This window comes from Branchiostoma lanceolatum, chromosome 15, assembly GCF_035083965.1.
Source record: "Branchiostoma lanceolatum isolate klBraLanc5 chromosome 15, klBraLanc5.hap2, whole genome shotgun sequence".
Classification (NCBI taxonomy): domain Eukaryota; kingdom Metazoa; phylum Chordata; class Leptocardii; order Amphioxiformes; family Branchiostomatidae; genus Branchiostoma; species Branchiostoma lanceolatum.
In genome coordinates this window covers 4,081,579-4,096,173 of record NC_089736.1, presented here as the reverse complement: position 1 = coordinate 4,096,173, position 14,595 = coordinate 4,081,579, and the positions used below count along the sequence as shown (strand labels likewise).

Genomic DNA, 14,595 nt, shown 5'->3' with positions numbered 1-14,595 from the left:
TTTCGCAACAACAACAACAAAACATAAATGCCATGACTACAACGTCAGGAAAAAACACTGAAATAATAAACCTAGCCAATTGTATGATCTGTTAACAGATATCAGCTTCCACGTCCAAAAACAATTGTTATTCTATAGCTACTTAATTCCTAAAACATAACATGTACAGAGAAAAATAATTTCTTCCTTGAAATGATGTAGAGTATATTCAGTAAACTAAATAAACGTTTCAGGCAAGATTTAACAGATTTTTTTTTACATCCAAGCATCCCTATCAAGGCTTATAATCTAATATGAATCTGTAATACTTCCAGATCTGCAGTTGTGTACATTACAACCATTGAAGATGCACAGGTCGCGTCGGGTATCACACGCCTGAGTTACTGGATGACTGGTAGATGTCTCGAGAATTTATCTGGTCAGGGCGAAGCCATCCCGGGAGTCCCGACCGCAAAGACTTTGGTCCTGCCGTAGAGTATAAATATACGTGGCTACATCATCTGCCTAAAATATATGTTTTTTTAACAACGTCTACATCTTTTCTACAATTTTCTATATCATTTTTTATTACAGCATAATAAATCCCTGTGAAAACTCTCGCACACAAAAAATTCCCACGTTCATATTGACAAAGAATGTGTATTGAATGTCTTTTAGATAACGGGACTTGTTCATAGAATGGATTGCCACTGCAGGGTACTCCATATTTGACTACTCCTAGTAATTATACCTGTTTGTAAATCTTGCCATCTGAACTGCGTGAAAATGTATGACTTGGAGGAAAAATGTTGACGTCTTAGTTGTCAGTACGTTGCTCCCAATATCAGTGCGGTGAGTTGGAATTTTATTTCTAAAAACAATATTGGTTGTAACTTTAAAAAAATACATTTATACAAATACAAACAAAGCAAAAACGGTGATGGTATGCAAGAAGAATGAAAGACATAATAAATAGATTTATGGTCGAAATAGCAGCTATTCTAAATGTATTTCTACTTATGCTATTTGAAGGTTTCGATACTTTTCTGCAAATAGGGTGTGTGTGTGTGGGGGGGGGGGGTGAATTGTCCAAAGTTTTAAAGGATAAACCAATATAATATTCTACTTACGAGTTGAAGCATTGAGCGCGTCGTCCACATCATCCTCACTTACAGTGACAGGCAGAGGGAGGGGTGCATCCCGGCGACAACGTGTAAGGATAACTGCAGCAGCCACAACGGCAACCACTGCAGTTGCTGCTGAGGTTGCTATCAGTATTATGTGCATCTGTGACAGACGATGTGGTCCTTGGATCCTCTTGCACACCAGTTTGTCCACGTCAATGTCTGCGGTGTAGTTGCCACGTAACTCCTCTGGGGTCTCACACTTTACCAGTTGTGAAGACAAGGGAGAATCCTCAGAGTCCATTTCTGTAATCAACCATTTCAAGTTACAGTCACAGTCCCAAGGGTTGTTGTTCAGTGAGACATACTGCATCCATTTTAGAGCTTTGCCGAATGTGGTTGGGTGCAAAGTTGCCAGGTTGTTCTGGTAGAGTTGGACGTCTACCAGGTTCGGGCAGTCTTCAAACGACCCCGTTATGGTCTTGATGCTGTTGCTGGAGACGTCTAAACCTTGCAGACGAGACAGAGTCTTAAGATCGTCTAAGTTCAGGATCTGTATGTCATTGTCCCGTATGTTTAGCCATTCGGTATCGGTTGGTAGCCCATCGGGTATGGTCTTCAGGTTACTTCCAATGCAAGTTACGATCTGTCCGCCCCTTGTAGGTGTACATTTGCAGGCTTCAGGGCAGTAAGCCACTGCGCTCTGAATCGCAGCAAGCAGGATTAGGACGAGAGAAGTATGTACCACCATATTGTTGTGTAAATTCTGGAAAGGTAAGAAGAGAAACTAATGAAAAACCATTCCGCGTAGACATTAAATCATTTGATACAATCTTGTCCTCCACATATGAACTGCACTGATTATTACCTTTGCCAAGAAGGTTATATTTCTTTGGAATACTGAGGGTAAAGCCTGCTATGTCTTGACACAGACCATGTTTACTACTGCGCAATCTTTCTGCGCAGTTGCGCTGGGAATTCCCCTATGTGTTACAAAAAGAAGAACACAAAATTTCCTAATGCGTCAGCTTCGCCATTTTGCATACAACAGCTCGCAAAGACAAATGTACCTTATACCTTCATAAATTAATATGATTTGTTATTAAGGTCCTCGTGAGGATCTAAACTGAAGCTGCTATCCTATGTATATGTCAGTTTCTACTGTGTAACAAATACAAAAATCACGCACACGGTCACATCGTCTTCTTATGTCAGGAATCAATTGTCACTCATCTTTTATTTGCCATACTGGTCAATATTACCAACCAACCAACAAACAGACAAACAAACAAACAAACCTTGTAAACGATGAGAAGGAATATCGTTGCTGTCGAAACTGTGTCCTCTGGAATTAAAAAAAATGTGTTACGGAACAAAAATGTCGTCAGCGACCGAACTTCGTACGGAACCGTTACGTTTTTTTCCCAGATCTACAGGTCTCTTCGCAAAGTGAGCCGGACAGTCTAAATCCGCGAATATGCAGTCATCAAAATTGTTCCAAAATCCTTTCCTCATACAACTTCTCTCCGAAAATGATCAACGTCAAGACTCCACAGGTGATACAGTATTTTTCTGGACTACTTTTTGTCTTGAGTCACATGAAGATGACGTCAATGAGGAAGTGCCCATGTGCTTGTGCACGACGGCGGATGTACATTTTATACACATGTATGTATGTATTTTTCATAAACATGTTTACTGGTTTCTACCTTAAGGATTAGATTGTTTGCCATCGTATCTGCTATTTATGCGGTAAAACTAAATAGATCTGGTTCATGTATGCTTTTATAATGAACACCTTATGCTACCTACCCTTAGAACAACATGGTATCGTCCACAAGGTCAAGTGTCAGCCGACTGATGTGTTACACACGAATAAAAGACAATGTTTGTCCAGGTAAGGTGATACCGTACGGAGACAGCAAATCTAAAACGCTAAGCAAACCTGGTCAAACTATAAACAAGCTTAAGGTTACCTTTGACATTCATGGGGTTGCGTGTAGGTGGTTTTGTCTCCATAATAGCTGTTTAACATTCACAATTCTCATAAGTATTCAAGCAGAAAATAAGTCGGTTTATTTTCTATTGTCCTTACACACGAGGGAAGTAAAATACCCCCGAATGATCCTTGTGTCGAAGCAGAATCCTATGCACATGCACTGACTGGTATTAGCAGGCATATCAAAATATAACATACACTTAGATATAAACATGAACAATTTTGCTATACCATTACCATTGCTGTACAATGTTATGAACACAAAATTACATTATACGGGTAATATACGGACACGACCTTTCAAATATCTTCATCGATATCACAGAAGATTGATAAAGGATAAGCATATAATTTTTCGAAGCACTTACGTGTATCTGACAAATACAATATAATGAGATATTATCATACAGGTGACATGTCTTCTTATTTTTCAGACACTGGCTAATAAGTTTGATGTTTCGTCACAACGTTTCTAGCTGTGTTAAGTTACATGGTAAACACGTTTGTTTGAAAGCAGAGAGTGTTCACTAACTTTGATAGGCCACTTCATCACTGTTCTATGTTTTCCCTTTTTTCGATTTTTTCTTTCGTGGCCTTTCCTCTTTTGGAAAATCAATGGACAGCTTGACAGCACCCCAAAATGTTGCGTCTTCAGCTGTGTCGATCAAGCTGCGTTTGGGCACGTAGAGGACCAGTACATCTCCGCGCAGTAAGTCCAGCACGCCGGCGGTGTAGCAGGTTAGAGGGGGCGGCACTCCGGTCAGAGGTCTCTCACAGGTCAGTTTTACTTCTCCTCCCTTTTTGATGGAATACCTGGCCACAGCATCATCCTTTTCACCGGAGAAGTAAACCTAATAGTATGTAAAACATCCCCAGTTATTTGTTCATACACTTGATAAAGCTAGTGACAAGGAAATTCATTGCTTACAATGAGGTCCAGATGATATCAAGAAAATATTGTCCTCAGAAATTAACAGGTTGTTAAGATTGTGTTAAGTTATACTACAGTTTTAACGTTGTTTATCCCGTCAATAATCAATTGATCATTAACTCCTAAATACCTAAATATGTCTAGCGATGTTCACAATGTGACACAAATATGGACTTACCATGACTTGCCGCTAAACTATGATGACATTTCTCATGTATCAAGCAAATATGATCATAATTTGCCTTATTGATGCCAACTATCTCTTACTACAAATAATTCTAAAATCTGTCATTAGTTATGCAAATGAAGCTTTCATTTAGTTAATGATATTTGGTATGTCATATATATAATAGTACCTTTCTGGTTAATGGTTTCTGATTATCTTCGATTGAGAACACTGACGTACACCTCCTAAAGGTTAAAAGTCTGAACCAAACTACACGTATATATACTTCACATATTAGGGCACGATGTTTGACCCATCCAGATTGCGACAAAAACAATACATACCTGGCTGTAAATGAAGTACTTCCCTGTTTCTTTGATCATCAGCTGTCCGTACTGAAGCCCAAACCTGGTCTCTGTGATGTCTCTCCACTGGGTAAAGTTGCCTACCGACCAAAATAACTTTTAGTCTCTATCCTTACGTACTCGAACTCTTACATTCTAGATAGAGATCACGCCTTGATATAAAAAAACAAGTTACATGCGAGATTTGAGTGGTTTAACCTACCGGTCACTGGTATTGAGCCAGCTGTTTCCGTCGTATCTTTAGGATAAGAAAATGAAAACGATGTCAGTTCCAAAGATGAAACAGAAATGTGGACTTCAGCTGAGTGGTATAAGGAAAGACAGCAGACAACAGAGTTTGTTATCAGCTTACCCGTTCTGGCTTGAATGTGCACCGACAGCAATGACAACTATAAACCAAATAACAGTACATGAGCCAACATAACAGAGAACCAACTGTTGTATTATTTGATTGGTCTAAATTATCGAATTACATAAAAGAAAAATCGTTAAAAATCGGAACGATGTCAAAGATACAGATAGGAAGCATCTGTGCAGTTTTACTTGAGGCCTTACCAGACCATAGTTTTTCCCCTGACGCACCCCTCGTTGGCGTTGTCCTTGCAGTACACGTTCAGGCATTTTGCAAGGGAGAAACAGCTGTTAATATCTGGTCCAGATAAATGTGTCAAACAATATCATATCAAAATGAAGATAGAAAAACATATGATATCTCTTCACCTGAATACTGTTTGACTCTTCTCACACCTCAATTGCAATGCTACTTTTATTGTTACAAAGGCTGAAATAGCATTTACTCACTTTTTTGGCAAAAAGTTCCACGCCAACCGTTGGTGCAATCACATGTGTAGCCATCTTCTGTGGCGCGACAGGTGGCGTTGTTCTGGCACTGGTGTGGTTTACACTGATCTATTTCTAAAAGAGAACCATACAATGAAGTTTCAACAGCAAGAATCGACGTAAAACATTTCTCTTGCTTGGACCTTAACTCTATCAGGGCCCATTGTAAAAGTGAAAAAGTTCTGGGTATCAAAAAACACTTACTACACCTCGGGTAGATGTGACTTTCAGAAGAGGAGAAACAAACAAAATTGAATTGTATATTAGGAGCAAATTTGTCTATCTTTTCCCTAATTTCACCCTTTGCTATATCTCTGACGCATTTCAAGTGTCACTCTGCTTTGAGTTACACTAGCTATTGCGCAAAAGGCTGAGTTAACATTGACTCACTTTGTTGGCAATACTTTCCAAGCCAGCCATCAGTACAGATACATGTGTAGCCATCTTCTGTAGCGCGACAGGTGGCGTTGTTCTGGCACTGGTGTGTTTCACAGTGCTCTTCTAATTCTGAAGACACAACAACAAAAATCAGTCTCTACCAGACTGACTACCCTCAGGTTAAAGGGAGAGTAATTTGCCATGGGAGTTACTCCCATTCCGAGTTTGGCCACCAGAGGGTTTAATTTCCAGGGTGGGGGGATGTTAACCTTACCGTGGACTGACTCTCCTGGCCAATTATTCCCCTTTTTTGCCTTATTTTACTATCCCTTACCCCATACACCCAGGAAGTCCTGGTGGGGGCTGAGCAAAAATCATAGAACATCTGTCATATCCATTTTCACTTGTTTAGACTTTATCTGCATTAGGGACTGCGTAAAAGTAAAATGTTGGACTCATGTACATGTGTTACGTCACGAACAACCTCTTTGAAGTTCCCTATTTGAGATAACACTATTACCCTGACAATATGCCTTAGTTACCAAAGGTTTCGGATAAATACCATATTGGCAAAAATTCGTATTGGAACATCTATTGCAATCGCTCATCAGAACAAAAATCTGTGCCATCATCTCAAATAGTACTTACTGCACTTTTCGTTCCAAGGATATTCGTCAGAACCGTCGGTGCAGTCGACATCGCCATCGCATAGCCAAACTGAGGGAATCTTGTACCCATTTTTACACCTGTAGGGCGGGTGTGCTTAAAAGGCAAATAACAACACAGTTTGACAATGATGTTGAAATTATGTATGTTCTGAATAACAAACCAGTGTAAATGAAGTATCTTTATCAAAATGCTTTTATTGGCAGATGAATGTTGAAACATTTGTTCCGAAACAAATATATCACACCGGTGACTTTATTGCAATCATTTCGTAGCTAACATCTTGCTCTATAGCTGTTGAAAAGTCCGTGTAATTAAAATGTACTTACTGCAATTTGCATTCAAAGGAGGTTCGTCAGAGCCGTCGCTGCAGTCGTCATCGTAATCGCATTGCCAGATTGAGGGAATGCAGCGGCCATTCTGGCACTGGTACTCGTACTTACTACATGTCAAACGTTCTTAAAAAAAAAGTTTTAAAATCATGGTCAAATTATGTAGATTTTAACGACCCGTTGAAATTCAGTATCTACAAATGTTCATTAAATGTCTGTCTTGGAAAACAAGTGACCTTATATTCATAAACGTCTATGCTGAAGGTGTCCTGACTACATGTTGAGCGTGATTGAAATCAGAAAAAATACGGCTAATAGTGCTCAAATGATGGGAGAATTTATTTCATGGCGTCCCCTGCTTTTACCCCCCCTTCCTCGGCGTCGTCCACGTTCAGCTATTTTGAAAAGGAAAGATGGTTGTTTAGCTGGTCCAGATAAATGTGTCAGACAATTATGATATCAAAATGACGATGGCAAAACATATCATCCGAGCACTTTTTTACTGTTTAAAACGTAATCTCTGTTCTTTTGCTGTAACAACCGAGTACACAAAAGGTATACTTAAAACATTGACTCACTGTTTTGGCAAAATACTCCATGCAAGCCTTCGGGGCAAATACAGGTGTAGCCATGTTCTTTGGCGAGACAGGTGGCGTTGTTCTGGCACCGGTGTGTTTCACAGTGGTCTTTTTCTGCACGAAATACATGAAAAGAACCTTCAATGGCCAAAGACGTGGTGAAAATCTGTCAAATGCATTTTCACTTCCATAGGCTAGAATTAAAGTAGACAATCTGCATAATGATGCATTAGACATCAATGAATCAAACAGGAAACTTTATCAGCATGTGGAAATTATGGGAATGTGTATTCATGCAGATTAACCTTTACACATTCACAAAAGGCAGACAAAAATGCAGTTTAATTAATAACCATTAATAACCAAAATTATGCGCATGCGTTTGTTTGTTTGTTTGTTTGTTTGTTTGTTTGTTTGAATCTTTGTGTCTTCCTGAGAAACTCAAATCGACATGCAAACCGCTTTTCATTGAGGTCAGGAAGGAAGAGGTAAGGGTCAGATAAAGTATGGCAGAGACACAGTTTATGTCATTTAAGTCCTAATGAACTCTATATATTACTATCAACATATATCTTTACATTTTATACACTTCTATTAACCTTTGGAAGTTCACCATTCGAGCATCTTCACTAACGTTGGTGTCTTGACAAGAACTACTATGCTATACTATATAGAAAGATTCATTGCAATCACTCATCAGAACAATTTGTACTACTATATTCGATTTTTTAGAAGGTATTGCTCGTTAAGAAGTACTTACTGCACTTTTCATTCCAAGGATATTCGTCAGAACCGTCGGTACAGTCGAAATCACCATCGCACTGAAAAACTGAGGGAATGTTGTACCCATTTTCACACTCGTAGGGTGGGTATGCTTGAAAGGCAAAAACAAACACACAGTTTAACAATCGTGTTGAAAGTATGTATGTTCCAAACCAACGAGCCTGTGTAAATTCAGTATTTAAGTATCTTTGTTAACATGCTTGTCTCGGCAGAAGAATGTTCTAGCTACAAACATTTGCTTTCTGAAGTCACATTGATAAATGTATTGCAATCTTTCACAACTTAACAGTTATTATAATGTTTTTGTCGTTAAAAAGTACTTACCGCATCTTGTATTCAAAGGAGGTTCGTCAGAGCCGTCGCTGCAGTCATAATCATCATTGCACTGCCAGCTTGAGGGAATGCAGCGGCCATTATGACACTGGTACTCGTATAGTCCACATGTCGAGCGTGCTTAAGATTTTAAAAAAATGAGTACAGTTAATGCTGACATGATGGGTCAATCTATTCCGAAGTCTATGTCTATGTAATGAATGTAGAATTGAGATGCAACTAAATTTGATATCTGTGTTTGAGGAAAAGTTTTTAAAAGTTACCATTTCTCTTTCTCACTTGTCCATTTTGCCGAGAGAGTCCTGGGAAATGAGTCAGTGACTGGAACCGACCAAAGAAAGTGTTAGATAAATAGACAAATTACGACTTTACTTGACATGTTCGACAGCTAAAAATACAATGCAACTACAATGTTTACGTACATTGACTTCTACATACACCTGGGAGATTTACACTAACCTTTCTCTTCAACGTCAAAAGTACATTTTCCAAAGGTATCAAATTCATAGATACGATAGCTTATCTCAAAGGCCTTAGCTGTGTTGCAATGCCTAACAAGGAGCTTTTGTCAATGCTAGTGAGACAGCCTGTCATTTACTAAAAGTCCAACCTGATTTCTAGTGTTGTCTTGTCTGCTGTCTAGCCCCTTAGTAGTCTCGACGTCCGGAGCGTTAACGGTTATCCAATTAGGATCAATGGAGGTATCTTCATTCTTCTCCACACCGACTCTGTGCGACAGGTCTGCAATGGCGGCGGTCAAATGAACGTAAACAAGAATGTTTACCACGATAAAACATGTTAACAGGCAAACTGTGCCGGCCAGAACTAACTGTAGACGTCGTATGTCACCTTGTCGCGTTTCGCTTCTGTAAATCGCGTCGTCGCTGTGTTTATCCATACCGTCTACCGCTTTGTAGAATCAGCTCAAAACTGCCTTTAGAACTGACGCAAAAGGTCCCTGCACCGAGCTGCAATACCGAGAACGTAAGGTCAAGTATGGATCACCGCTCATTTGCCCTGGGCAACTTCTCAGGTTCACTTCATTTGTTTAAGGGCTTCACCACAACATTGTCCACTACTGCCGCTTGAAACGCCTCCTTTTTGAACTGACAGGTGAGTAACTGTTATGTACACAAAGCATGCGTCCCCGCGAGTTGACAGAGAGAAGTATGTCAGGGCTATCTCATTTCAGTACTTGGCGTATGAGCGCCCGTGAATATCATCGCAAAGAAGGTCATGTTTCTTTCTGAAGTCTTCTAAGGGAGGATGAAGCATTGCACCTTCATAGGTGGCAAACTAGACAGTCAAGTTTATAGCAATATAAAAAAGACTGATGAGGAAGAACGGTCTTTTATTTGTTAAACCTTCAAAATATTTACAAGCGTGGACAAAGGTATAGTTAAGTCATCATTTTCTTTAGTCGATATATTTTAATTTCAACTATCACAATTTAATATTCATGTAATAGCTTATTTGATTTTCACACACCTGTAAATAGATTTAACAAAAATTTATCCTAGGCATGGTCAGATCCCCAGTTAGCAACCACGTACAATGATTATAGTCACAACGTAAAACTTTCGATACCATTGTGGCTATATCTAGTGGACCATACCTGTAGGATGTGATATCTTACAATGTGGAAAAGAGATACGCAACCACCCTAGCTATATACAACTGACACTGTTCAACAAAACACGTCGGCAATTATACTCAAATAAAATGTTTAACCACTCACATGTGCATAAACTTGAACTTAGATAGTTACTATTCGATATGTACTTAACAGACTTGGCAGTGTTGATAGCATGACTTGCACACATGTTCGGATAAAGTTCACGACTTGGTCGATCATTCACAATGCGATGAAGTCAAACCAGTCTAACCTTGATAATTAGTCAAGATTAAAACTCTCTTGATCCTTAATCTTCTTGTTATATAAAAATGCATGTACAAAGAGTGTTTCTGTTTTAATGCATATGGGGCTAGTTGCATATGGCGCTTAGAAATAGAGGTCATTAGCTGCCATTTACAATTTAGCAGAAAGTTTGATGGCCCCAAAGTACGTTCTGTCCGCCTCCGTGCCGATGTTGCACGTTTCCTTCGTCTCCACGTAGATGTAGACTTTGTCCCCGTACTTCAGATCTAACACCCCGCCGGTGTAGCACGTGTATTGCGGAGGGATACCTTCCACCGGTAACGTGCAGCTCAGGAACGGCGTCTCTCCTACTCTGATGGAGTATTTACTCCCTGCATCTGCTTCGTCTCCGGCAAACTCGACCTGTTTGATATGAATACAGGCATGAACGTGGTATAGAAATAGAGCTATAGATGGTATGAAAGCTTAGATCATCTTTGGTAGGTCAAAAAGAATGTAAGATTTCAGTGATTAAAATTTTAAAGCATGCTTACAAAACTTCTACTCCCTTGGTTTCTACCAGTGCACCGTGCCCCCCCCCCTTTAGCAACAACTTACACATTGGCTTTGAATTCTATTTTGTACGGATGCTCATCGGGTATATCATTTAGTTTAAAAAATATAATGTGCGCATAGCAAGCAAGCAATCGATTGATTTGTTCACATAACAAATGCTCAATTTCAAATATAAGAGCTTTATACTATATCTAAGGCTATTACCTGGCTATAGACGAAGTATTTTCCTGGTTCCAGGATCCCGAGATGTCCGCCCTCAAACACAAACCCTGGCTCCTGATGATAGTCCCACTGGGTGAAGATGCCCTCTGGAAAAAGAAATAAGACTGAATTGCCTTGTTCTTGACAAAAATTGATGTATTGGGTTAATAATAAACGAATGATCTGAAGGAGCATTAAAATAACCAAGTGTAACGTGCTTGCATTGCTAAAATTCCAAAATTCAATATCAGATATATCAGCATAATGAAACTTACCTTTGACAGGAATCATGGCTGATGTTGTTCTTTCGTCTGTTCGAATAAGTGAAATAGAAAAAAAAAGTTGTTAATCTTCTATATCCGACACCGATTTACCAATATCAAGCAGGAATGATACATGAAACAGTAATGAGTAATATAATATTACTTACCTGTTCTGGCTGGAATATGGACTGACAGCAAAGAGGCCTGGAAGGTAGAGTGTATTGCTGTCGGTTAATGAAGTTATAAAGTTAACGCATAAAATGTAGACGACAGACACTGCGCTAGCTTGCACTGTAAACATACAAAGTTTGTAGACAAACGGACAAGTTGAAACGTTCATAAAATGGTTTTACCTGCCCCGAAGTAGTCTGATGACGTCTATGAGAGCCTGCACAATATTGAATTAAAAAACAAATATGATTATCATTTTACGCCGTTGACATATTTTCAGATTTATGTCAGATTAAAGTCAGATCTATGGTGAAATGATATAAACACATATTCATGCCATCTTTTCAACTTCAAATATTACTTAATCCCATACACCGTAAATAACGTAAACATGACAGAAGTGAATACTAGTATTATATTAGGTTCTCCCCCTTACTTTGTTCGCAGTGTTTTCCATGAAACCCTGGAGCGCAGAGGCATTTGTACCCCTCCTCCTGGTTGCTCCCGAAACAGGTCGCGTGGTTCTCACAGTGGTGGGCGGCACATTCATTAACTCCTGCCCATAGAACCATAAAGACACATTAAAGATGTGTGTGAAAGCAAAATAGACAATCTTTTCGTCATGAAAATTTGTTCCAATATTGTACATTATAATTCATATGTAATCTTCTGCAAGACATACAACTTCTAAGTAACAGGACTGTGTACATGCTTTTATTTTCTTCATTTCGCCAAATAAATTGTGATTGAAAGATATAACATCTCTGATAGACCAAACCTTGCAACCAAAATCATACTATATCATGGTATTGTTTACTCCAGAGAGACAGAGGCATCGGCCCATGTAAGAAGTAGATGGAGGACTGTTGTCTATGAGCAAAGCTCCAGTGTGGGACCAAACCGAAGAAGAAAAACAAAGAATATCTTTTTTACTCCACCTGCGCAAACAACTCCCACATCCTCGTCATGCCCACAGTTGTGGATTCCCCACCCCAGAGGAAGTTTACACTCCGCCAGGTTGGACTCGGTCCCCGCACAGATGACCTCATCTAGCCAGATCTTGCCCAGGCCTTTTCCGAAGAAGCTGCCCTCCGTGTCGGGCACTGCTCCTCTGTACCCCAGCTGTCTGCAGACGACGTCAGCGTCCTTCATGTCCCACCTGTCGTTACAGATGGTTCCCCATTCTCCGCCAGATGCACTCCGAACCTCCAGCCGGCCTTCATTGCTAGTCTTACCGTCAACAAGCCTGGCGTGTATCGTCAGAACTGAAAGTGAACCAAGACTTCGTTACAATGTATCATTGACAAGCAGGATATCGAAACAATCAAGAGATAACAGATTGCATTTGTTGTATAGATCTGATATGAATAATTAAACATGACAAGAAATATTCTATAAAAGAAATCATGTACACGTATAGCGAGATACAAATTATTCAAACCAATCGGGTAGAAAGTGATAATGTTACCTGGGGCGCTGATGACCGCCTTTTCATCCCTCGGCTCGGTTCGGTAGGATCGTTTCTGTACCATGATCGGCTATGATTAGGATGCAAAATGATAGTTATTAGTACGTTTTATATCATAAAAGTAGCTCTACAATTCACACAGGGTTATTCTAATTTGTTATCTAACATTGGTATATTCTAATCCTTGTTTGTAAATACTTGTGGTAACCTCAGATAAAATTGGAAAATACCTTGTTGTCGATAAGATCGCTGTTTCTCTCCAAAGCTCTTCCATCCTCAGGCATTTGACTTTTGAGACGATCATGGTCTACCGACAGACGGTATGGCTGTAACTCCCCCTCCACGGCCCTAAGTCTGGCCGACAGGTCCCCATTATTGACGAGCAGGTGGACGTAAACAACGCCGTTAGTGACGAGGAAAGCCACCAGAACAACCCAAACGAACTTCAGGCTGTCCCTCTGCTTGTCACCAAACCCCATGTTTCCGTCGTTTTTGCAAACGTTCATGCTAACTGGCTAATAAGACAGATTGTGATCTGTTGTCCTGACGAAATCGTTGCACCGCCTGCGTTATTGGCGTTCTGAGACCTCGGGGTTAGATCTCGTCTACAAACTATGCGCTCACTCCAACACTTGCCTTAGGCGGTGTTTTGACAGCGTTGAAATGAAGCCCACAACACTGCAATGTACACGCCCCCTTTGCATAAATATTGTCCTTGCCTGGGACCAAGACAAAAACACTGCAACACAATGTGCTGGGTACTATTTAAGCTTGAATAAAGGCGTATGTTTCTGTTTTTTCATCCTCAATGAAACCGCGGAAAGCTAGGACAAAATTTCACTTATGAACAAAAGATAACCAGAACTTCACCTTTCATATTTTATCATAAAAATCACGTTTAATGACAAATCCCCATATAAAGGTAGACTAAACGGTAGAATAAAACGTCATGCATGTTCAAACCCTTTTCTGGGAAAGTGAGCATGTTAATACGTTCTTTACTGTGAATTGCACACTAGGTACCATGATCGTCTAAAGTTGTTTCCAATATCAACACATGTCATTGTTCATCATGTGTACGTGTTTGAGCTTCATTTTCTTCGAAGAAAACTTAATCGAGGACCGCCTATCGTGTTCCTTACCTTAACGTTACGTCAATGCAGGCCTTGCTTGTGTAACTTTCAATCAAATCACCATTTTAATGACTTTACTGGCCGTATGAAAGAAGAATATGTTTGGGTTTTGTGTTTCCTTCAATACATGCTATTTTTCTGAAAATATTAAAACCTTATTTTACTGTCAGTAGACTTGGCTTAACTTGATTCAAAATGACTTGACTTTTCATAATACAAAAAGCACACAAAAGTGCAAAGTACAACCTTTTAATGACCACCAAACAGCATTGTAAATACGTGATCTATAAGTAGATCACCCCATCATTAAATACTATTAATTAGTTACATTGTCAGGATTACCAATGCATAACACAGAACGCTGCATTAAATAGCACACAAATAGCGTCAAGGTTCCAGCTGCCAGCATTTAAATGTTGCACAGCAGTTAAAAAAACATTTCAACATCATA

General features: G+C 39.6%; 3 protein-coding genes across 3 annotated transcripts; all 3 read right to left on the bottom strand.

Annotated features, from left to right (window-relative positions):
• Positions 1-211: 211 nt before the first annotated feature.
• Positions 212-9,592, bottom strand: LOC136420439 (very low-density lipoprotein receptor-like). Its single transcript, XM_066407365.1, has 16 exons — positions 9,085-9,592; positions 8,738-8,795; positions 8,466-8,594; positions 8,119-8,232; positions 7,359-7,472; positions 6,778-6,906; positions 6,431-6,544; positions 5,795-5,911; positions 5,366-5,479; positions 5,120-5,163; positions 4,917-4,953; positions 4,767-4,802; positions 4,544-4,644; positions 2,402-3,953; positions 1,110-1,869; positions 212-465 (listed from the first exon to the last, which is right to left on the bottom strand). The coding sequence occupies exons 1-14, from the start codon at positions 9,370-9,372 to the stop codon at positions 3,660-3,662; spliced, it is 1,689 nt and encodes a 562-aa protein (XP_066263462.1). The 5' UTR covers positions 9,373-9,592; the 3' UTR covers positions 212-465; positions 1,110-1,869; positions 2,402-3,659.
• Positions 1,102-1,854, bottom strand: LOC136421057 (leucine-rich repeat-containing protein Bf66946-like). The gene has a single exon (XM_066408200.1). The coding sequence runs from the start codon at positions 1,852-1,854 to the stop codon at positions 1,102-1,104; it is 753 nt and encodes a 250-aa protein (XP_066264297.1).
• Positions 9,593-9,808: 216 nt separating the features above from the next.
• On the bottom strand, positions 9,809-13,709 carry LOC136420440 (uncharacterized). The gene is made up of 9 exons (XM_066407366.1): positions 13,242-13,709; positions 13,012-13,081; positions 12,482-12,808; positions 11,980-12,099; positions 11,726-11,760; positions 11,540-11,576; positions 11,385-11,420; positions 11,113-11,216; positions 9,809-10,755 (listed from the first exon to the last, which is right to left on the bottom strand). Exons 1-9 carry the CDS (start codon positions 13,515-13,517, stop codon positions 10,504-10,506), a joined length of 1,257 nt encoding a protein of 418 aa, XP_066263463.1. The 5' UTR covers positions 13,518-13,709; the 3' UTR covers positions 9,809-10,503.
• Positions 13,710-14,595: the final 886 nt, after the last annotated feature.

Coding starts and splice junctions, on each gene's coding strand:
- LOC136420440 (XM_066407366.1), bottom strand. CDS start 13,517: ATGAACGTTTGCAAAAACGACGGAAACATGGGGTTTGGTGACAAGCAG. Junction 12,100..12,481: donor TGTGGGAGTTGTTTGCGCAG/GTGGAGTAAAAA, acceptor TTCTATGGGCAG/GAGTTAATGAATGTGCCGCC. Junction 11,761..11,979: donor TGGAAAACACTGCGAACAAA/GTAAGGGGGAGA, acceptor AATATTGTGCAG/GCTCTCATAGACGTCATCAG.
- LOC136421057 (XM_066408200.1), bottom strand. CDS start 1,854: ATGGTGGTACATACTTCTCTCGTCCTAATCCTGCTTGCTGCGATTCAG.
- LOC136420439 (XM_066407365.1), bottom strand. CDS start 9,372: ATGGATAAACACAGCGACGACGCGATTTACAGAAGCGAAACGCGACAA. Junction 8,233..8,465: donor TCCTTTGAATACAAGATGCG/GTAAGTACTTTT, acceptor TTGCCTTTCAAG/CATACCCACCCTACGAGTGT. Junction 4,954..5,119: donor AGGGGAAAAACTATGGTCTG/GTAAGGCCTCAA, acceptor TTTGGTTTATAG/TTGTCATTGCTGTCGGTGCA.